A 24,240-nucleotide genomic window follows, 5' to 3' on the forward strand; every position below is an offset into this window, starting at 1 on the left:
TCATCATTACCTCACAGCGGATGGGGAAATCAGGATTCTGCTTTACCTCGCAGTCGGTGGGGGAAATCAGGATACTTCTTTACCTCACAGCTGGTGGAAATCAGGATTCTCCTTTAGGGCCAGTTTCCACTATAGCGTTGCGGAATCGCCGGCAAATCACCGCAGGCAAATCGCATGCGGGTGCGATTCCGCATGAGTTTTTTGCCGCGATTTCGTATGCGATTTCGCATAGGTAAGGCTGTATGCGAATTTAACCATGTCACTGCCTGTGTAAAATAACATTAATACCTATGCGAAATCGCATGCGAAATCGCGGGAAAAAACGCATGGGGAAAACGCATGCGATTTCCCTATTAAATACATTGCGTGCGATTCGCCTGCATTCCACACGCAGGCGAATTCTGAGGGCCCTACCCTGCAGATTTTTTCTGCACAGAAAAACGTGCGGGGAAACGCACAAGTGGAAACAGTCCCATCCACTTGTACTGACTGTGCGAATCCGCATGCGGGCAACGCATGCGGATTCGCGATAGTGGAAACGGGACTTTACTCACAGCTGGTGGGGGAAATCAGGATTCTGCTTTACCTCGCAGCCGGTGGGGGAAATCAGGATTCTCCTTTACCTCGCAGCCGGTGGGGGAAATCAGGATTCTGCTTTACCTCGCAGCCGGTGGGGGAAATCAGGATTCTGCTTTACCTCGCAGCCGGTGGAGGAAATCGGGATTCTGCTTTACCTCACAGCTGGTGGGGGAAATCAGGATTCTCCTTTACCTTGCAGCCGGTGGGGGAAATCAGGATTCTGCTTTACCTCGCAGCCGGTGGGGGAAATCAGGATTCTGCTTTACCTCGCAGCTGGTGGGGGAAATCAGGATTCTGCTTTACCTCGCAGCCGGTGGGGGAAATCAGGATTCTGCTTTACCTCGCAGCCGGTGGGGGAAATCAGGATTCTCCTTTACCTCACAGCTGGTGGGGGAAATCAGGATTCTGCTTTACCTCGCAGCCGGTGGGGGAAATCAGGAGTCTGCTTCACCTCGCAGCCGGTGGAGGAAATCGGGATTCTGCTTTACCTCACAGCTGGTGGGGGAAATCAGGATTCTCCTTTACCTTGCAGCCGGTGGGGGAAATCAGGATTCTGCTTTACCTCACAGCTGGTGGGGGAAATCAGGATTCTGCTTTACCTCGCAGCCGGTGGGGGAAATCAGGATTCTGCTTTACCTTGCAGCCGGTGGGGGAAATCAGGATTCTCCTTTACCTTGCAGCCGGTGGGGGAAATCAGGATTCTGCTTTACCTCGCAGCCGGTGGAGGAAATCGGGATTCTGCTTTACCTCGCAGCCGGTGGGGGAAATCAGGATTCTGCTTTACCTCACAGCTGGTGGGGGAAATCAGGATTCTGCTTTACCTTGCAGCCGGTGGAGGAAATCGGGATTCTGCTTTACCTCACAGCTGGTGGGGGAAATCAGGATTCTGCTTTACCTCACAGCTGGTGGGGGAAATCAGGATTCTGCTTTACCTTGCAGCCGGTGGAGGAAATCAGGATTCTGCTTTACCTCACAGCTGGTGGGGGAAATCAGGATTCTGCTTTACCTTGCAGCCGGTGGGGGAAATCAGGATTCTGCTTTACCTCACAGCTGGTGGGGGAAATCAGGATTCTGCTTTACCTCGCAGCCGGTGGGGGAAATCAGGATTCTGCTTTACCTTGCAGCCGGTGGGGGAAATCAGGATTCTCCTTTACCTTGCAGCCGGTGGGGGAAATCAGGATTCTGCTTTACCTCGCAGCCGGTGGAGGAAATCGGGATTCTGCTTTACCTCACAGCTGGTGGGGGAAATCAGGATTCTGCTTTACCTCACAGCTGGTGGGGGAAATCAGGATTCTGCTTTACCTCACAGCCGATGGGGGAAATCAGGATTCTGCTTTACCTTGCAGCCGGTGGAGGAAATCAGGATTCTGCTTTACCTCACAGCTGGTGGGGAATATCAGGATTCTGCTTTACCTCACAGCTAGTGGGGGAAATCAGGATTCTGCTTTACCTCACTGATGGTGGGGGAAATCAGGATTCTGCTTTACCTCACTGATGGTGGGGGAAATCAGGATTCTGCTTTACCTCGCAGCTGGTGGGGGAAATCAGGATTCTCCTTTACCTCGCAGCCGGTGGGGGAAATCAGGATTCTGCTTTACCTCACTGATGGTGGGGGAAATCAGGATTCTGCTTTACCTCGCAGCCGGTGGGGGAAATCAGGATTCTCCTTTACTCACATCTGGTGGGGGAAATCAGGATTCTGCTTTACCTCGCAGCCGGTGGGGGAAATCAGGATTCTGCTTTACCTCACTGATGGTGGGGGAAATCAGGATTCTGCTTTACCTCGCAGCTGGTGGGGGAAATCAGGATTCTCCTTTACCTCGCAGCCGGTGGGGGAAATCAGGATTCTGCTTTACCTCACTGATGGTGGGGGAAATCAGGATTCTGCTTTACCTCGCAGCCGGTGGGGGAAATCAGGATTCTCCTTTACTCACATCTGGTGGGGGAAATCAGGATTCTGCTTTACCTCGCAGCCGGTGGGGGAAATCAGGATTCTGCTTTACCTCACTGATGGTGGGGGAAATCAGGATTCTGCTTTACCTCGCAGCCGGTGGGGGAAATCAGGATTCTCCTTTACTCACATCTGGTGGGGGAAATCAGGATTCTCCTTTACCTCGCAGCCGGTGGGGGAAATCAGGATTCTGCTTTACCTCGCAGCCGGTGGGGGAAATCAGGATTCTCCTTTACCTTGCAGCCGTTGGGGGAAATCAGGATTCTGCTTTACCTCGCAGCCGGTGGAGGAAATCAGGATTCTGCTTTACCTCGCAGCCGGTGGGGGAAATCAGGATTCTCCTTTACCTTGCAGCCGTTGGGGGAAATCAGGATTCTGCTTTACCTCGCAGCCGGTGGAGGAAATCAGGATTCTGCTTTACCTCGCAGCCGGTGGGGGAAATCAGGATTCTCCTTTACCTCACTGATGGTGGGGGAAATCAGGATTCTGCTTTACCTCGCAGCCGGTGGGGGAAATCAAGATTCTGCTTTACCTTGCAGCCGGTGGGGGAAATCAGGATTCTCCTTTACCTTGCAGCCGGTGGGGGAAATCAGGATTCTGCTTTACCTCGCAGCCGGTGGAGGAAATCGGGATTCTGCTTTACCTCACAGCTGGTGGGGGAAATCAGGATTCTGCTTTACCTCACAGCTGGTGGGGGAAATCAGGATTCTGCTTTACCTCACAGCCGATGGGGGAAATCAGGATTCTGCTTTACCTTGCAGCCGGTGGAGGAAATCAGGATTCTGCTTTACCTCACAGCTGGTGGGGAATATCAGGATTCTGCTTTACCTCACAGCTAGTGGGGGAAATCAGGATTCTGCTTTACCTCGCAGCCGGTGGGGGAAATCAGGATTCTGCTTTACCTCACTGATGGTGGGGGAAATCAGGATTCTGCTTTACCTCGCAGCCGGTGGGGGAAATCAGGATTCTCCTTTACTCACATCTGGTGGGGGAAATCAGGATTCTCCTTTACCTCGCAGCCGGTGGGGGAAATCAGGATTCTGCTTTACCTCGCAGCCGGTGGGGGAAATCAGGATTCTCCTTTACCTTGCAGCCGTTGGGGGAAATCAGGATTCTGCTTTACCTCGCAGCCGGTGGAGGAAATCAGGATTCTGCTTTACCTCGCAGCCGGTGGGGGAAATCAGGATTCTCCTTTACCTCACTGATGGTGGGGGAAATCAGGATTCTGCTTTACCTCGCAGCCGGTGGAGGAAATCATTCTCCTTTACCTCACACAGTACATGCATTCAAATTGCAGTGCCAATTTATGCAAGGGCTTGAACTGACCACACAATCTTCCCTAAATAAAGGTGGCCATACACTTTTGCAGCAGATTCGACCATCAGATAGATTTCTGTCAGATGCCTGTCAAGTCGAATCTGACAGGAATCTACCTGATGTGTGCCACACACTAGGAACAGATTTCCAATAGATTTCATAATGAAATCTGTTGAAAATCTATCTAAATGCATTATTGCACCATTAGATGCAATGCAACTCTATGGGCCAGCAGCAGATCGACCTAGATTTTCCATTCTGTCAGATAGATCAAATCGATCGAAACCGGCTTCAAATCGATTTTGATTTGAAAGAATCGATTTTCGGATGATTCTATAGAATCGATAGCTGAAATCGACCAGTGTATGGGCCCCTTTTGAGGTAGACCCTAATTGCCACATAAGTGGAACTCTAGTAATGCATGAAACTTCCATAAAATCAGCATTCAGTTTCATTGATAGAGGCTGGTTGCTTCAAAAATGTTTTGCATGCAAAGGCATTCCGCACTAGACCCTTTCACCAATGGTGAGGTCTCTCCGACTCGAAAGGGGTCCTACCACTAATATGTGACTTGGAAGTTAATTTACTTGTGGGGTTTCAAAAATACAACACAAAGCTGTGTTGTATACTTGCTGTACATCAAAAAGAACTTCCCTAATATTTGGGAGAGTATATTTCAGTGTAGCCTCCTGTTTGTAATGACATAGTAAGGGTCCAGGGAACAGCAAAATTAAACACATCTTTGTGGCAAATCTACTGGAGAAAAGGGAAATGCTAACTCCCATTTTGCTTTAAAATGAATGTAAAGTTAAAGTAGCCTTATGAGATAATATGAACTCTGTCCATAGGAATTACCATAAATAAGAATTCTCTGGACTCTAATACTGTATTCCTATTTTGATTTTAAGTGGTAAAAACTTAGTATTTAGAGACAAACTTTTTGTGTAGTCCCCATATAGGTTAGTATTTGTCACAGCCACAAAAATGTTTTGTAATTTAGCAATTGGTATTATGAAGTGTTGAGCTACAGAGGGACTGGGATTCATGGCACTGGGTCATTGATCCTCCTTACAGGAAATTGAGGATTGGTAGTGTGTGAAGAAAGCTATGCCCTCTTATGTGCATTTTGAAGTTGTATTAAGTGGGAAATATACATTCATTTTTGTGGGGTTGGCCAATTGCTATGACCTTGCTGAACCCATGCAATAAAAATTGGAGCAAAAATGGTGCAGTGGCTCAGAGACCAATCGGAATCCTTCATCTGTTGCACATTTGCACTTATTTTGCTCAGGTTTTCTTGCACTGGTTTTGATAAATCTTCTGCATACATTTGATGCTAATCACCAATGCATTAATGGATATAATGTGCTTTGAAAAAAATGTTCATGTCATTATTACAGATTATATCTCAGGATGAAGCAGACAGAAGAGGCAAAGTATATGATAAGTACATGTGCAGCTTCCTCTTCAACTTGAATAATGGTAAGTCCATACGGCTCTTATAAGCTGCCAGGTTTACAGAATGTACTTCCCCAACTTTTCATGCTGGTCTCTCTGTTACGCATAGTTCCAGGCATGAAGTCACGTCTCCCTTGCCTTAAAGCAAACCTGAACTGCATTTTGTGTGTAGTTCTAATGGTAAATAGTACATTAGTAACATTGAACATTGAGTCTCAATTATATTTTCAGTTTAACAGATGCATTTTTAAGACACACACCCATTTTTAATCGAGATAACAGGTAAAACTGGTTGATTCCATTTATAAACCGGAGACATTTACCACCTACATATTGTTTTCCTAACACCTAGTTCTGTTACCACTCATCTGTCAGCGTGTCCTGTCATCAGTTTGCCTTCCTGCTTGCTGGACTTGTGCGTGGGCCTGCAGCATATATGTCCTCCGCAGTGTATAAAGTGCAGAGTGCCTCCTGTCAGGCCACCTTCCACCAGTTACTCCAATGTAAAGTGCAAGTCATTGAGGAATATGGTGGAAAGTGAGTAGATGGCTAGATCTGCTTTCTGCTGCTGTGCTCCTCTCTTGCCACTGCCCACGTTCTTGCCCTCATGGTCTCAGCTGCTGTCTTGGACCTTACCATGCCCTGCCAGTATAAAGCAATAGAATATGATCCCGGTAGAACAGGGCTGGAACACAGAAGCAGCTCCACACATGCCAGGACACAAAGAATATGGAGGTTATTTGGACTGACTGTAGCCGAAAGAAGGTGCATGTTGGCAGAACACAGGAGAAGTCAGGGCCTTGTCTAAATAAACTGGGGGGGGGGGGGGGGGGGCTGGGCAAAAGTCCCCAGGAAAAATAATATATATATATATATATATTATAGGTGCCCCTCCCCCCTTACATTCTGTTTCATATGTTTTCAGCAGGTAAAATATGTAGGTTTATTTGTGCTATGTTATTGTTTTATTAATACTTTTATTTGTTTGTAATGACTGACTTGTATCTCATTTTGTGATATTTTTTTCTCTATAGATTTTGTAGTTGATGCAACCCGCAAAGGAAACAAAATTCGCTTTGCAAACCATTCTGTGAATCCAAATTGCTATGCAAAAGGTAAGGAGGCCATGTAGAATCTGTAATGTAGTGGTTGGTTTGATGGCCCAATCTCGGCCCCTCCAGTCTGCCTTAGCCAAGGAGGCGGGGCACAGTTGCTCCTGTTTATGCTATTGGGTTACAGCTAACACAGCTTGGCTAACCTAAAGGCAAATATTAGACGCCACATGGAATTGTGAGATTAGTTTCTTTTTAAGTCGAAGAAATGCTCCATTTTGCTGCAGTGCTATGGGAGACAGTACAACGGGTCCTCTTTTTCAAGCACAGGAAGTATGGGAAAATGCCAATATTAACATAAAATAAGTCTCACCAGATTGTCTAAACTTATACCACATCGCTAATTTTTCATTGCTGTATTTCTTCCTGTTACTTGGATTTCACTCAGGTCTGTCACTAGAACAATAAATAAGAAACCTCATTCCTCACCCAGATAACAATAAATATCTTAATTCCCATAAGTGAAATGGGTATTATGTTTTCTGAGTGGTGTACCACAGATGCAGGGAGCAAAGTGTCCAAAGTATGCTATGCCACTCTTTAAAGCAGAGTAACACACTCATAACATACAATAAAAAAACCTCCCTTTATTGTTCATAGTTATTCTTTATGCTTATGTCCCAAGTAACCTAGTCGGTGTTAACAGAAGCTGCTTGCAATCTACCCTAAAATTGGCACAGCTATAAAAAATAACACTGGCATAGTTTCCAACCCTTCCCTCATTCTAGAGAAATATTTATTTTTGTAATGGTGTCTGTGCTGAAACTGTTAAAATAGGATACAGTGTAAATTGCAGCTATGGCAGTGGGAACAAGGTAATCTGGGCCCCCAGAGTTTGGCCTTAGGATAGCTGGACTCTGGCTAGTTCAGCAGCTATGAGGTAGCAGTGGGGAGGAATCTGGCACTGGAGTTTGGTAAACTCTGCTTAGCGTTGTGAGCGGCAAGTTGTCTACATAGAGGGGGGGGGGGGGGGGTGGATTTCACCTCACCTTGTCACCTCTGACCGCAACAGGAAGTAAGTGAAAATTTTCCCAATGTGCACACAGTCAGCAATAAAAACCTAGCAGTTTTTTTTTTCTTTAAATCTTTTCTTGCCCTGATCCCCACATTCTAGAAAGTTATGGTGGAATGTGGTGAAATTCCCACTATGTACGTTATCTAACGTCCGCGCTGTGACACGAGCATTACACTACGAACACTTTGCATGTTAAAATGTGCACATTATCTTCACAGCTTGAAGAATTGCTTTGTAATGCGCTCATTGTCGCTCACGTTATTCAGACACGCAAAGTGTGTTTGAATAACTTGGTTCATTACATTGAATAGCTGTGGACATGCCCATACAGTTGTATGGAGAATAAGTTCACATGCAAGCAACGTGCACAGTGTGAATTCGGCCAAGGCTTTAAACTTGCACTGACTGTTCCAAGGGTAATCTAATTGTGTTTTAGCGTTCTCTTAATTTTATGTTTCAGTAATGATGGTCAATGGTGACCATAGAATAGGAATATTTGCAAAACGAGCCATCCAGACAGGTGAAGAACTCTTCTTTGATTACAGGTATGTATGATATTCTGGTCGTCATTACTGTTATTACTGTTCATCTTTAAAGCGGAACTGTGGAGAGAAAATAAACACATTGTTTCACTTACCTTGGGCTCCCCCAAGCCCCCAGCAGCCGTCCTGCCCCGCGCCGCTTCTAGACGAGCCTCCGTTCTCCCGCCGCCAGCTACTTTTGGTTTCGCTGGCGGGCGCCTGCGTGGCTCTGGCCATACGTATCCAGCTATTGCAGAGGGGGAACGCGAAGAAAGGATACGCGTGGCCGGGCTGCGCTGGCATCGACTTACAAGTTGAGGTACGGGACGGAGTGGTGGTGGGAGAACGGAGGCTCGGGCAGGACCGCCGCGGGACAGGACAGCTGCTGGGGGCTTGGGAAAGCCCCAGGTAAGTGAAACAATGTGATTTTTTTCTCTCTACAGTTTCGCCTTAAAGGACGTCTGAGGTGATGATCACCTGGTGCGTCTTTCAGTCCCTCACCGCAACTCCGGTCCTCCTCTGTGTCGCATAGTCCGTCGTCAGGTCGCCGATCTTTACGGACGACCAGCTGGAGACCGAGGAGGACTGGAGCTGCGGCAAGGGACTGGAAGAATCCCCAGGTGAGTATAAATAGATTATAATCATCGCCTCGGAAGTCCTTTAACCACTTGCCGACCGCACGCTTATACCGTGCGTCGGCAAAGTGGCAGCTGCAGGACCAGCGACGCAGTACTGCGTCGCCAGCTGCAGGCTGATTAATCAGGAAGCAGCCGCTCGCGCGAGCGGCTGCTTCCTGTCAAATCACGGCGGGGGGCTCCGTGAATAGCCTGCGGGCCGCCGATGGCGGCTCGCAGGCTAAATGTAAACACAAGCGGAAATAATCCGCTTTGTTTGCATTTGTACGGCGCTGCTGCGCAGCAGCGCCGTAAGGCAGATCGGCGATCCCCGGCCAATCAGCGGCCGGGGATCGCCGCCATGTGACAGGGGACGTCCTGTCACTGGCTGCACAGGACGGATAGCGTCCTGTGCAGCCCGGATCACCGGGGAGGGGACAGGTAGGAGAGGGAGGGGGGAATTTCGCCGCGGAGGGGGGCTTTGAGGTGCCCCCCCCCCCCCCCCGCCAGCCACACGCAGGCAGAAGAGATCAGACCCCCCCCTGCACATCATCCCCATAGGGGGGAAAAAAGGGGGGCAATCTGATCTCTCTGCCTGCACCCTGATCTGTGCTGGGGGCTGTAGAGCCCACCCAGCACAGATCACTAATAACCACGCTGGTCCTTAAGGGGGGGTAAAGGGTGGGTCATCAAGTGGTTAACTAAAGGTCCAGGGAATTCAGTTAGCATGTAATATATTGTATTTGAGAAGCCTTATCAAAACCAGAATCTCACCAGCTCTGTTGTACACATTGGGCATTATTCACAAAGCTTTTTCACTCATTTTCATCTGTTTTCACCGTATCTGTTACAATTTTAAGCTTCCAAAGAAGAAAAATATAATATAATTGGGGGTAAAAAAGGTTATATTGAAATGTAGTTTAATCAGGAACAACTTACTTTGAGTGATTATTTGGCTTGTAAATGTACTGAAAGGTTATTTTTATTAATTAGGTGAGAAGTCCTTTATGAGAAGTTTTGTGAATTGAGCCCATTGTCAGTATTTGCTATTTATTGCATACAAATAGAGGTGGTCAATGAGATGCAAAAAACTCTGAGTCCATGCTAATTTTATGCAAATGCAGCTTGATAATAGGCCAATCAAATGCAGCAGCCATTGTATTTGATTGGTCCATTTATTTTCAAACTGCATAAAACATTGATCAACTTGCTTATTTACCTCTCACTGAACATATCTACATATCATATACATCTTACTGAGTAAGCCTGAAATACTGTGTATTATACTGTGTGTGATACATGCACTATGTTATAAATAACTGCTAATCAGTCTAGTAGAGTTGACCACCTGCTTGAGGGCCTGTTCTCACTAGGGCGATTAGAGGGTGATTCTCGCTAATCGCTGAAGCCTAATGGCAGTGATCTCCTTGCCGTCGATCGCGGGCATTTCGTGATTAATGGCAATTGCAAAATTTGTTACCTGCAGCATTTTGCGGCGATTCTCGAGCGATCGTGGTACAGTGCTTAAATAAGTGCTGATCGGAATCGCGGAAGTGTACAGTGATTTTACCATGCTTATAGCGGTAAAAATCACCCGTGCAAAACAGTAGCGCTAAGCTCTACCGGTTTGATATTTTCTAGTGTGAATGGGCCCTTATGTTCTTATAGACGCATGAAGGCTGCTTTTGTAATTCCCTTTGTTGAAACGAGCTGCAGAGTCCCCTGTACCCTCCCCTTCTGGGTACTGGAGGTGAATGGATTGGACAGGGGCTTTAGGGAGAGGGAAGCTTTGCCCGCTCCTCTCTTCCAAAGCCCTTGCATATCATAGACCCTATGGGCACGCACGCGGTCCAGGCTCTGCATTCTGGCTATACTAGCTTGCAATGGTGACGAGGGGTTAAAGATCCTTTGGAGGGGGCTCCGTGTAAACTTAAGTTGTTTTTTTTTTATTTTATTTTTATTTTTTAGTTTTTTTTATGCAAATAATACCTTTTTATTTGCATAGTGCAAAAGCATGGCAACTTGCCCCAGGGTTTCCTATTGGTCAGCACACAGTAACCGTGTACTGAACAGCAGTGATGTGGCAAACATCTGTGGGGGGTTTACTACTTCCGGGTCGCTCTGACCCGGAGTAGTACGCCTGCGCTGCCCGGCGGAGCGCGTCCTAGATCGTGCTCCTGTTGCCGGGCACTCTGCGCATGAGCGTGACGTCGTTCATGACGTCACACACATGCGCAGAAAGTGCCCGGCAACAGGAGCGCGATCTAGGACGTGCTCCGCCGGGCAGCGCAGGCGTACTACTCCGGGTCAGAGCGACCCGGAAGTAGTAAACCCCCCAGGGATTCAGAGATGTTCGCCACATCTCTACTGAACAGTAGGAAAATCACTGTTGCTTCTGGAGATGTATGTAAAATTTTCAGTAGCATTTAACGCCACTAAAAAACATTTTGTCTATCATAACTTTAAAATAGATTTTTTTCACAAAGTGAAGGGTCTTTTTGAAAAAAATGTTCCTAACATATCTAGCATGTCTGGCGGTTTTGCTATTCACTACTAAAGTCCCCGCCATTGACTTCAATGCAGTTCAGTGAAAATTTGTGGTGCTACCCGGTGAAATTCTTGCCAGACAGCCAGAGGCATTTGTGCTCATCCCAAATGTTCACTGAAGAGTAATGATGATTCGCCGTGTCAGCTTTAACCTTTGCCGACTGGGTCATAACGATGGGCGTGGACACGGCGGCAGTCCCAGGACCGGCGTAAGGTTCTTGGGGCGTGGTTTGCAGGCGATTGCGCACCCATTCCCTTCAGTCTCCTATGACCGCTGGGAGACGGTTAGACTGTGAACCTGCCGTCCTTTATTGCTGTACAATGCTGCGATGTAGGGTTGCGCTGTACTGGGGACAGCGGTGTGACATGGCTGTCCCCTCTGTGGGTTCGGAAGTGATCGGCTGTCATAGACTCTGAAGCCTAAAGCTCAACACACACCATACAATCTTGGTTGTACAGATTTACCAAATCTATGTAGTATAAGGGCCAACAGATTGAAAATACCTTAAATGATTGATTGGATAAGCTCTTCTACTACATGAAAGTGGTAAGATTGAACAACCAAGATTGTACGGTGTGTGTTGAGCCTATGACTGCTGATTGGCTGGCAGGGGGGAGCGAGGGGGGGGATTATAAAAATAGGAAAAAAATAAAACTATCAGACCCCACCAACAGAAAGCTCTGTTGGTGGGGAGAAAACAAACAAACACAGAACATTTATATCACGCTTTTCTCCTGGCGGACTCAAAGCGCCAGAGTTGCAGCCACTAGGATGATCTCTATAGGCAGTAGCAGTGGTAAGCTGAGTACACACGTATGATAACGATCGTTCGAAAACGAACGTTAACGACAATCGGACCGATAATTTTTCGGCTCAAAATTTTCCAACGATCGGTTTTTTTGGGACGATAACGACCGTTATCGTTTAGTCCGGCCGATCCAACCCGGCGGATTTTTCCGAAAACTAATTGTTCAATCGTTGCAGTGTGTACAAAGATCGTCCGATAATGATTATCTGTGGAGTAGTACGCATGTTCTTACTGCCTGTCATAACGTCACTTCCGTTTGCGCACGCATTTTTTTTTGTCGTTCAGTACTTTATACTTATATTGTTCACATGTGTACACAATCATTCATTACGAACGATCTTTTCGGTCTAATTTGAATATCGTGTAAACGTCACAAATCGTTCGTAACGAACGATCTTTATCGGACGTGTATACGAACCTTTAGGGAGTCTTGCCCAAGGTCTCCTACTGAATAGGGACTGGCTTACTGAACAGGCAGAGCCAAGATTCGAACCCAGGTCTCCTGTGTCAGAGGCAGAGCCCTTAGCCATTAGAAAGGGGGGGGGGGGAGAGAAATCACTTGTGTGCTGAGTTGGACGACCCTGCAGTGAGCCCTTAAAGCTGCAGTGGCCAATTAAGTGAGAAATGTCCTGGTTTTTAGGGGGGTTTAACACTGCGGTCCTCAAGTGGTTAAATATGCAGTTGTGTACAGTTAGCAGGTGTTTTGTTCCCAACATTTGATTGAAATGAACACTAGAATTGTGCACTAACAAGGCAAAGTAGTGGAGAAGATTGTAGATGAAGCTTTTTGCTGCAACAGTGTATAAACAATAGTGTTCTGCATTCTTCTACTGTAACATAAATCTTTATTATGAATTGGAGGGCTGTTTTTAAAGTAAATGGGATTTTTTTTGTTTAATAAAAAGCCAGCTACTTACCTAATGAGGGAAGGCTCTGGGTCCTATAGAGCCTTCCCTCTCCTCTGCCAGTGCCCTCATTGCAGCGGCAACTCCTCTGTTTAAATCCCCCTTCAGGGGCTAGTCCTCCCCTGAAGACAGGCGGCTCCATACTGCGCACACGAGCGTGCAGGACAGAGGGCGTTTGTGTGTGCGCAGTGTGGAGCTGAAGGGAGACTTCAGTACTCCCTGAGACGGGCTGTCTTACTAAAGCCTCCCTTCGGCAGCGGACACAGCAGCATTTGACCAAATTAGTTGGAATACTGCAACAAGGGATCCTGCGCTGGAAGGGGGACCGGGAGAGGAGGGAAGGCTCTAGAGGACCCAGAGCCTTCCCTCTCCTTAGTAAGTATCTAGGTTTTTTTTTAAATGGTTCCCATTGACTTTAAACCTTTCTGTAAAGGCACAATAGCAAACAAGTAGCATTTGTTTACCAGTAGCTCAGTAGTTACAGCCTGAAAACAATCCTCTTCTGTTTTCGTTTCAGATACAGTCAAGCTGATGCTCTAAAATATGTGGGTATTGAGAGAGAAATGGAGATCCCTTGATTGACCAGCTACCTCCTCTCACAACCCATGCCTTACCTTCTTCAGGAATTTCTAATACTGGCTCAATTTTAGCAAAGAAATAAAAATGAGTTGAAGTTCTGAATTTACTGAGTACTGTACAAGTAATTTATAGTGATGTCAAGAGAAGATCCATTATGCTTTTTTTGCCAGCTGCAGAATGTTTTATACTGATGATTTTTGGCAATAATGTATTGTGGTACATTTCCCACCTCAAATAAAATATACTTGAACTTCTTTATCCTCTGTGTGTCTGATTTAAATGCAGCATTCTTTTTTAATGTAATGTACATGATTGCTTCTGAAATGCTGTTTAGGGTTGCTGAAATCACTTTTGCTGGAGTTGTCACTTCACAATAAGATTGTACCCCAGGCCTTTCTTCCTTCATAAATGTACTGCAAGTGATAAGATTGCACAATCTGTAATCCGTTTTAAACAAAATCCATTTAAATAAACCATTATCAGTAAAATATTACACATCGCTGCTAAACAAGCCATTTGTAATTTCATATTCATTTGTTACCTTTACATTTCAGTCTGCAGCCAGCTGTGGTTTTCCAGACATGACAAATAGTTCAGATTGCTTGCTACCATGGTAATATAGTAAACCCACGTTATAAAAAAACTCTGTTAACGACTTGAGGACCCACCCTTTACCCCCCCTTAAGGATCAGCGCTGTTTTAGAAGATCTGTGCTGGGTGGGCTCTACAGCCCCCAGCACAGATCAAATGACAGGCAGAGCGACCAGATCGCCCCCCTTTTTTTTCCCCACTAGGGGGATGATGCGCTGGGGGGGTGTCTGATCGCTCCTGCATGCTGTGGGTGGCGGGGGGGGCACCTCAAAGCCCCCTCCACCGCAGGATTCACCCTCTCCTCCCTCCCTGCCCCGGAGATCCGAGGCTGCACAGGAACGGATCTGTCCTGTGCAGCCTCTAACAGGCTCCTGCCTGTCATGTGACAGCGATCCCCGGCCGCTGATTGGCCGGGGATCGCTGATCTGGTACAACGCTACTACTGTTAGCAGCGTTGTACAAATGTAAACAAAGCAGGCTTATTTCCGCTTGCGCGAGCGGCTGTTTCCTGATTAATTAGCCTGCAGCCGGTCCTGCAGCTACCACTTTGCCGACGCGCGTTATGAGTGCGTGGTCGGCAAGTGGTTAACTAGAAGTCTCAAGCAACTAGAAATTACATTTTTACTGCACATCCAAACTGGCAACCGGAGTTGTTCATTGTGATACAAATTCCTACTAGCAATTACATTTCATGTAGATGAAACTTCAAACTGGACCAATCTTAATTGTCAGTTTTTATTGATTCAAGCATTCAATCTGTAAGAAAGTTAAAGGAGAAATGATTTGCATCTCATTGACCAACACATAGTTAAATTGCACATTTTTTGTCTAAATAGGTCCACTCACTTCAAAGATGTTGTTCAAATATTAGTCCCATCTCAGCTCAATATTGCAGTTGGCAAGATTGTGGCCAGCTCACATATCCAGCCATAGCTTGGAGCATACTATCCTTATGCTGGACTTTGAATTTGTTTAATCAGTTTACGTTCTGCTGCTCACTCAAAGAATCAACTAAGTACAGCTTAATTGCATTGCAATTACATTGCAAGAATTAATGGCAAACTTTTATTGCTTACCTGTTTCTACGCATTAAAAACAAAAATCCTAATGTTCCAAAGAAACTGTGGGGAAAGCTTATGATCAGTTCTGGAAATTCATAATTTGCTATAAATTACAAAAATACTTCAGGTTACTGTGGATAACTATGTAGAACAAAGACCTAGATCCATCCTGTAATTTCACCACTGTAATCTGTTGAATATACGTGCCCAGGCTGTGTCTTTGGTACACCTCGGCAGGCTTCTGAAGTACTCATGTCCATCCCCAAGTACCTCCAAGGACGATTGCAAACACGTGTGCCGTACCAATCTGTTTGTCTCTGGAAATATTTAGAGACATGAATACTTCAAATCCTGCAGAAGGCATCCTGAAGATGTATTCAAACCTAGTATAACTTCAATGGGAAATGGGACAGAGCAAAGACTTCCACCACAGTATCTTCCCTTTACATAAAGGATCTAACCTCACTTCAAGGTTAACCACTTGATGACCCACCCTTTACCCCCCCTTAAGGACCAGCGCTGTTATTTGTGATCTGTGCTGGGTGGGCTCTACAGCCCCCAGCACAGATCAGGGTGCATCCAGAGCGATCAGATCGCCCCCCTTTTTCCCCCACTATGGGGATGATGTGCTGGGGGGGTCTGATAGCTCCTGCCTGCCGGTGTTGCGGGGGGGGGGCACCTCAAAGCCCCCCTCCGCGGCAAAATCCCCCCCCCCCCCTCCCTCTCCTACCTGGCCCCCCTGGTGTTCCGGGCTGCACAGGACGCTATCCGTCCTGTGCAGCCAGTGACAGGACGTCCCCTGTCACATGGCGGCGATCCCCGGCCGCTGATTGGCCGGGGATCGCCGATCTGCCTTACGGCGCTGCTGCGCAGCAGCGCCGTACAATGTAAACAAAGCGGATTATTTCCGCTTGTGTTTACATTTAGATGGCGGCCCGCAGGCTATTCACGGAGCGCCCCGCCATGAATTGACAGGAAGCAGCCGCTCGCACGAGCGGCTGCTTCCTGATTAATCAGCCTGCAGCTGGCGACGCAATACTGCGTCGCTGGTCCTGCAGCTGCCACTTTGCCGACGCGCGGTATGAGTGCGCGGTCGGCAAGTGGTTAAAGGACAACTTAAGTGAGAGTGATAAGAAGGCTGTTCTATGTTTCCTTTTAAGCAGTACCAGTTGCCTGGCTATCCTGCCTCTAATACTTCAAAGAAGAAATGCTGAGTTTCAGACCACTTTAATGCTGGGTATACACTGTTTTTTCAGTCGATTTTCTGTCCGATAGATTCCCGATTCAATTCTGTTATCTTTTCTTATCTATTTCCATTCACTTCTATGAAAAATCATAAAAACGATCAAAAATAAGATCGGACATGTCAGACATTATCTGTTGAACCATCTATCTAACACAAAATTGTATGGTGTGTACCTAGCATTCATTATTTACAGCCTTATCCACTTAACCATTGAAGGGTTTTTCCCCTTAGGACCAGTGTGATTTTCACCTTTCAGCACTTACTTTCATTCAACAATAACTTAATCACTACTAATCACAACAAAATATTTATCTTGTTTTTTTCACCACCAATTAGGCTTTCTTTGGGTGGTACATTATACTAAATTATTTTATTCTTAATGCAAAGGGAAAAAATTAAAATTCATTTTGTTCTTAGCTATTCTAGTTTTAAATAAAAGTACTACTGTGGATAAAAACCATACCTTTTATTTGCCTATTTGTCCCGGTAATTCAAAGTTTAAAATATTTCCCTAGTACAATATATAGGGCCAATATTTTATTTGGAAATAAAGGTGCATTTTTTTTTCAGTTTTGCGTCCATCACTAATTAGAAGCACATAATTAAAATAACAGCAATTTACCTTGATGCATATATTAAAAAAAGTTCAGTGCAAGGTAACTATTTGCTTTTATTTTATTTTTTTTATGCAAAATTTTTTGGGGGGTATTATGGAAGTATATGTATTTAGGTGTAATTTTACTATTTGGCCACTACAAGTACATGAATAGGAAGTAATGCGTGGACATGTTACTCTTGAAGATACAATGACGCAAGCATCTCATTGATGCCAGCGATCATTCACACGGGGACTTAGATTAATGAATGGGAACTACTGATGGACGGCGACAAATACCCACGTGGAAGTGAGTGGCGGCCACCCACAGCTGAACTCTAATATTTACATCCCTGGGACTTAAGTGATGTTTCCCAGGACGTAATTATACTGCACCTGGTGCAGTAAGTAGTTAAACCCATCACAAAAAATAATTGTAGCAGAACAGCAATCAAACAGTTAAACACAGCACTTTCTTTTTGCAATGAAAAGCTCCTTCAGCTTGTGATCTGCATCTGAAGAGGTGATAACATTATCTTTTGTTTACATTCCTCTGTTTTTACAATTAGTTAACCGGTTCAGCGCCACAGTGTTGAAAACCGCATGCATCCGAGCAACGTTCACCTCCCATTCATTCGCCAATAACTTTATTGCTACTTATCACAATTAATTGATCTATATCTTGTTTTTTTCCGCCACTAATTAGGCTTTCTTTGGGTAGTACATTTTGCTAAGAATTATTTTTTTCTAAATCCATTTTAACAGGAAGATTAAGAAAGAAATGAAATGAAGTTTTTGGCCATTATAGTTTGAAATTAATATGCGCTACCGTAATTAAAACTCATGTATTTTATTTGCCCATCTGTCCCGGTTATTACACAGTTTAAATGATGTCCCTATCACAATTTATGGCGCCAATATTTTATTTAGAAGTAAAGGTGCATTTTTTTCAATTTGCGTCCCATCACTATTTATAAGCTTATAATTTAAAATAATACAACATACTCTCTTGACATGCATATTTAAAAAGTTCAGACCCTTGGGTAACTATTTATGTTTGTTTTTTTATTGCATTTTATTTTATTTGTTAATAAAAAATGTATTTGGGTAATTTTTGGTGTGGGAGGGAAACAGCTAATTTTACATGTAAAATAACATAATTGTTTAATAAAAAATGTATGTGAGTGCAGTTTACTATTTGGCCACAAGATGGCCACAGTCAAAGTCCTGAATGCGAACGATCTCGCATCCAGGAACTAAAAAGAAGGTGATGTTTCCTGGGGGCAGAAATACCGTGCTCTCCGAATAGAAAGCGTCGGTATTTCTCCGGGGGAAGTAGATTGGTGATTGGGAATTATATTCCCATTCACTGATCAGGGGGACAGCGGCGGGAGCGCGCCTGATCGCGTGCACCACGCGGCGGCAGCAGAGCCTATCTGAATGAGTAAGTTCGTCCAGATAGGCCGAACTGGTTAAGAAAGCCATGTAACTAAAACTGAATGGTAGTAAGCTGAAAAGCAGAGACAGATGAGAAATTTTCACTAAATAGCTGCTGTATTTATATATTAAAATGTATGAAAAAATGCAATGGCAGGGTTCAAAGCTGTACTTTGTAAACAGGTAATATTACTTGTGCACAAAAGCAAATATAACTGTATGGGTAATGAAAAGTAGGAACACACATTATGTCCGTTTTATTCCACTTTAATCCTGAACAAACGTGCAGATCAGTTGTTTGACATTGTCAGATCTGACAAGATTAGCTGCATGCTTGTTTCTGGTGTTATTTAAATATTACCGCAGCCAAATAGATTAGCAGGGCTACCAGGCAACTGGAATAGTTTAAAAAGTATAACAGCCACTAATCTTACTTCCATTGGCTATCATTTATGAAAGTGTGGTTGGTAAAGTAAATCCATGCGGGAAAACACAGCTTTCGGTATTTTAGACTTCTGGCTGCTCATTCATAAAAATGTTGCCAGTTGCAATAGCAGTGCGGAGATTTCCCGAACTAGGCTGTCGGTAGGCAGGCAGTAGGTTTGCGGAAACACAGGAAGCTGCCGAGTTGATACATTTCTCTGTATTCCGCTCTACTGCAGCTGCCTGGGAGGTCTGTGTCTCCAATAACTTAACATTGTTATCGCCACATCCAACGGAGCGGTATTTCCCGTCCTCATACCGCTTGCGTAAATCTTTATGAATTAACATTTTGTTGCATTTGTTATGATAGTCACCGCACAAGGCAGTGATTTATCGCTCTGCTCGGTAATGTCAGCTTTTCATGCGGAAACAGCCTTTATGAATGGAGATCTTGCTATGTGTTCGGGAAAGTGGGCTGTTTTCGGCATTTCTATATGCGGAATGCTTTATGAATGATAGCCATTGTCCTTTAAAGGGATACTGTAGGGGGGGTCGGAGGAAAATGAGCTGAAATTACCCGGGGCTTCTAATGGTCCCCTGCAGACATCCTGTGTTGGCGCAGCCACTCACCGATGCTCCGGCCCCGCCTCCAGTTCACTTCTGGAATTTCTGACTTTAAAGTCAGAAAACCACTGCGCCTGCGTTGCCGTGTCCTCGATCCCGCTGATGTCACCAGGAGTGTACTGCGCAGACACAGACCATACTGGGCCTGCTCTGTGCGCTTTTGATGACATCAGCGGGATCGAGAACACGGCACTGCAGGCGCAGTGGTTTTCAGACTTTAAAGTCTGAAATTCCAGAAGTGAACCGGAGGCGGGGCCGGAGCATCGGTGAGTGGCTGCACCAACACAGGATGTCTGCGGGGGACCGTTAGAAGCCCTGGGTAAGTTCAACTCATTTTCCCCTGACCCCCCTACAGTATCCCTTTAAAGGACCACTCCCACAAATCAATACATTTTTAACCATCCAACAGTATATATATATATATATATATATATATATATATATATATATATATATATATATATATATATATATATATATATACCATGCTGTGTAATTTTTTTTTTTTTTTTTGTGATGTTTCTTTAATTTACTGTTTGACACTGAAATCAGAGTCCGTCAGCCCCTTGCATAACGTTGACGGACTTTTGTATCTAAATAAACATCGCAGGGGAAGCCTTTGCAGGGTTTGGTAGAAAAAAAGAGGAGATGGTTTTGCCCTGCAATCCTAACTGTGAATATCATTGCGCTCGTGCTTACCCTCTGCAGTAGCCGTTATTTATAAGGACCCCTCCGCATTGGCGGGTCTGCCAATGATGACTGGAGGGGTGGAGCTCAATACGCCGCACGTCATCTGGGCTGGAGGCGCGGCGAAAGACAGAAGCTGTATGCTCTGTCAGTACAGCAGAGCGAGCTCTGCGCTCATTACGCCGCACGTCATAAGGACGTGAGCCGCGGCGATGGACAGAGGGAAGCCCATACTGACGCTGCCACCGCGGAGTCATTCAGCTCCTCCACGCGTCATCATTGGCAGACCCGCAGGCGAATGAAGGTAGAGGGAGAGCGGCTCATTGCGCAGCAAAGTCTGCGCTGACAGCTGCCTCCCTGAAAGCCTGCGGGATGCCTAAGTGCGGAGGGGTCCTTATAAATAACGGCTACTGCAGAGGGTAAGCACAAGCGCAATGATATTCACAGTTAGGATTGCAGGGCAAAACCATCTCCTCCATCTACCAAATCCTGCAAAGGCTCCCCCTGCGATGTTTATTTAGATACAAAAGTCCGTCAACGTTATGCAAGGGGCTGACGGACTCTGATTTCAGTGTCAAACAGTAAATTAAAGAAACATCACAAAATAAAAAAAAAAAATTACACAGCATGGTGTATATATATATATATATATATATATATATATATATATATATATATATATATATATATATATATATATATATATATATATATATATATATATATATATATATATATATATATATATATATATATATATATATATATATATATATATATATACTGTTGGATGGTTAAAAATGTATTGATTCGTGGGAGTGGTCCTTTAAAGCAAACCTAAAATCAGAACTTACTCTCTGCTGTAAGATACGCAGCAGCATAATAGCTGCAACAAAAATTTTTTTCTTTAAGGTTGGATCCACACTATAAGCGCTTTTGTGAGCGCTTGTTATTGCTGAACGCTTTTTCCCATTCACGTTCAATAAAATCAGTGTAAAAAAAAAAAAATCACAAAAATCTTTATTTTGTGACTTTACCATGATTTTAATGAAAGTAGATGGGGGAAAAAGAGCTCAGCAATCACAAGCGCTCACAAAAGTGCTTAGTGTGAATCCAGCTTAAAGGTTGATACAAATCCTGCAATAAATCGGCAGTGCATCTGACGTCTTCTTTGTCCGTCCCTCGGCGCCTCCCACGAGGCGTGTCACATGATTACAAACACTTCCTCCTTCACATGACCGCCGCTTGGACCGCATCATGGGAGACGCCGAGGGACGGACCGAAGACGACAGACAGGTAAGATTGGGGGGGGGGGGGGGGGGGGTGTCAATTGCACACGTAACTGGGAGCTATCTGGATAGAACTATCCGGAGGTCTCCCGGATCTGGATTTGAGCAGCCCTGGTATTAACCACTTTACCCCCGCGCGTACGGATTTCTCCGCCCCTTTTTCCATCCTTTCACCCCCAGGGACGGAGAAATCCGTACTCTGCGCACTCCCGCCGCTGTCCGCGCTCCCGCTAGTAAACATGCCGCCGCCCGCTCGCCCAGAGATCAACGAATGGGAAAATCCGGCTGAGCAGCGCGATCATTGTGAAAAAATAACAAAGTCCCATCCTCTTTCTACTTCCTGCAAGCGTCCGGAAGGTCGCATGAAACAAATTGGTAATGTTGCCATCTTGTGGCCAAATAGTAAAACTACACCCTAACCATTTTTTACACACACATAAACTTGTTTTACACAAAAAATTAACTCCTTACCTCCCACACTCCCCAATTATTTTTTTTTTTGTAATTAAAAAAGAAATAAAAAATTTACAATTTAAAAAAAATACATAAATAGTTACCTTAGGGACTGAACTTTTTAAATATTTATGTTAAGAGGGTATAACACTGTTACTTTATAAACTATGGGCTTGTAATTAGGGATGGACGCAAAACTGAAAAAAATGCACCTTTATTTCCAACTAAAATATTGGCGGCAAACATTGTGATAGGGACATAATTTAAACGGTTTTATAACCGGGATAAATAGGCATATACATTTAATGGGTTTTAATTACAGTAGCATGCATTATTTAAAAACTATAAAGGCCGAAAACTGAAAAATAATAAATTTTTTACCACATTTTTTCCTATTTTCCCATTAAAACACATTTAGAATAAAATTATTCTTGGCATAATGTCCCACCTAAAGAAAGCCTAATTGGTGGCGAAAAAAACAAGATATAGTTCATTTCATTGCGATAAGTAATGATAAAATTATAGACGAATGAATGGAAGGAGCGCTGAAAGGTGAAAATTGCTCTGGTGGTCAGGGGGTAAAACCCCTCAGTTGGGAAGTGGTTAACATCCTGTACTTTCAAATTAACTTCTCTGCTGTGGCAGTCAGCTGATACAGCTGAGTTATCAAATTACAACTTGTGATTAGACACAGAGGAGGGGGCATTAGACTGATTAAATTCTCTAAATACAGGATGCATTTCTCTCTGTTTTCCTTCTGTCCTGTGCAAGAGTTTGGGTCCACTTTACCCCAGCAAGATTAGAGATTGCAATTAATTTTACCTTCGCTGCTTATGCCAGACATAATAGAAAGTTGAAAGAAAATTCCAGATGTGTTCACAAGTTATGCTCCCCCACACAAGTTCTTTATCTGGCATTACTATTATTAAACTTTCAACACAGGTTTGTCCATGTAATGCAAATAATCTGCTCTCTCCAAACTCACAGGTGAGATAAGTCTATCTATTCTAGAGCAGTGCTAGCGAGAGGAAATAGGATTATACAATATTTGTAATTTTTTTTTAACCAAGAAAAGATTTTCTAAATTACACTTCATAGCATTCTTTAATACAAAATACCCCACAGGAAAAGTTGCAGGGCTGTGGAGTTGGTACAAAAATCCACCGACTCCTCAGGTTAGCATTCCACTGACTCCTCGACTGTCTCCTAATTTGCGTATTACAATTTTGTTGATTGAAAGCATGTAACATGAAATGCATCTCAACTGTCAACGCTTAGGAATTTTTAAATACAACTGAAGTGAGAGGGATATGGAGGCTGCCATATTTCCCTTTTCAACAATACCAGTTACCTGGCTAGCCGGCTGATCTTCTGCCTCTAATACTTTTAGTCATAGACTAAAACTAGTCCTTGGTAAGAGTACTTGTAGAAGACATGAATAAAGAACATCTATCAGGCCCTGGGCAAGTGACTGTGGGTACATGTAAAGGTGCGTACACACGCCATACGATCAGAAACAGCCTTATCAGTCTGCCGACACCACGTAAACATGCGCTGCTGTTGGTAGAACGTCCGCCCAGAGTGAGGGTCTGGCGGACTTGTTTGCGGAAGTATGGCGTGTGTATGCGCCTTAAGAGTGATGTGCAGGTACTCTGCAGGAGAATTAGACTATTCTTATGGGTGATAGACAATAAGCATAACATTCTCAGTGGATTACCTGCAGCTCTGTGGGGAGTGCATATGTATAGTATAGTGTATATACAGTGATGTGAAAAACTATTTGCCCCCTTCCTGATTTCTTATTCTTTTGCATGTTTGTCACACTTAAATGTTTCTGCTCATCAAAAACCGTTAACTATTAGTCAAAGATAACATAATTGAACACAAAATGCAGTTTTAAATGATGGTTTTTATTATTTAGTGAGAAAAAAAACAAAACCCTACCTCGCCCTGTGTGAAAAAGAAATTGCCCCCTGAACCTACTAACTGGTTGGGCCACCCTTGGCAGCAGTAACTGCAATCAAGCGTTTGCGATAACTTGCAACGAGTCTTTTACAGCGCTCTGGAGGAATTTTGGCCCACTCATCCTTGCAGAATTGTTGTAATTCAGCTTTGAGGGTTTTCTAGCATGAACCGCCTTTTTAAGGTCATAACACAACATCTCAATAGGATTCAGGTCAGGACTTTGACTAGGCCACTCTAAAGTCTTTATTTTGTTTTTCTTCAGCCATTCAGAGGTGGATTTGCTGGTGTGTTTTGGGTCATTGTCCTGCTCCAGCACCCAAGATTGCTTCAGCTTGAGTTGACGAACAGATGGCCGGACATTCTCCTTCAGGATTTTTTGGTAGACAGTAGAATTCATAGTTCCATCTATCACAGCAAGCCTTCCAGGTCCTGAAGCAGCAAAACAACCCCAGACCATCACAC

At 44.5% G+C, this 24,240-nt stretch overlaps 1 protein-coding gene across 1 annotated transcript in view; it reads left to right on the plus strand.

Moving 5' to 3' along the window:
* Window positions 1-13,661, plus strand: part of EZH2 (enhancer of zeste 2 polycomb repressive complex 2 subunit) — a 125,836-nt gene extending 112,175 nt beyond the window's left edge. The window contains exons 17-20 of the mRNA XM_068236334.1: window positions 5,248-5,329; window positions 6,340-6,420; window positions 7,893-7,977; window positions 13,346-13,661. Coding sequence (XP_068092435.1) covers window positions 5,248-5,329; window positions 6,340-6,420; window positions 7,893-7,977; window positions 13,346-13,406 — 309 coding nt within the window. The 3' untranslated portion in view covers window positions 13,407-13,661. The remainder of the gene's footprint in view (window positions 1-5,247; window positions 5,330-6,339; window positions 6,421-7,892; window positions 7,978-13,345) is intronic.
* The last annotated feature ends 10,579 nt before the right edge of the window (window positions 13,662-24,240 follow it).

Source organism: Hyperolius riggenbachi, chromosome 5 (assembly GCF_040937935.1).
Source record: "Hyperolius riggenbachi isolate aHypRig1 chromosome 5, aHypRig1.pri, whole genome shotgun sequence".
NCBI classification, from domain to species: Eukaryota; Metazoa; Chordata; class Amphibia; order Anura; family Hyperoliidae; genus Hyperolius; species Hyperolius riggenbachi.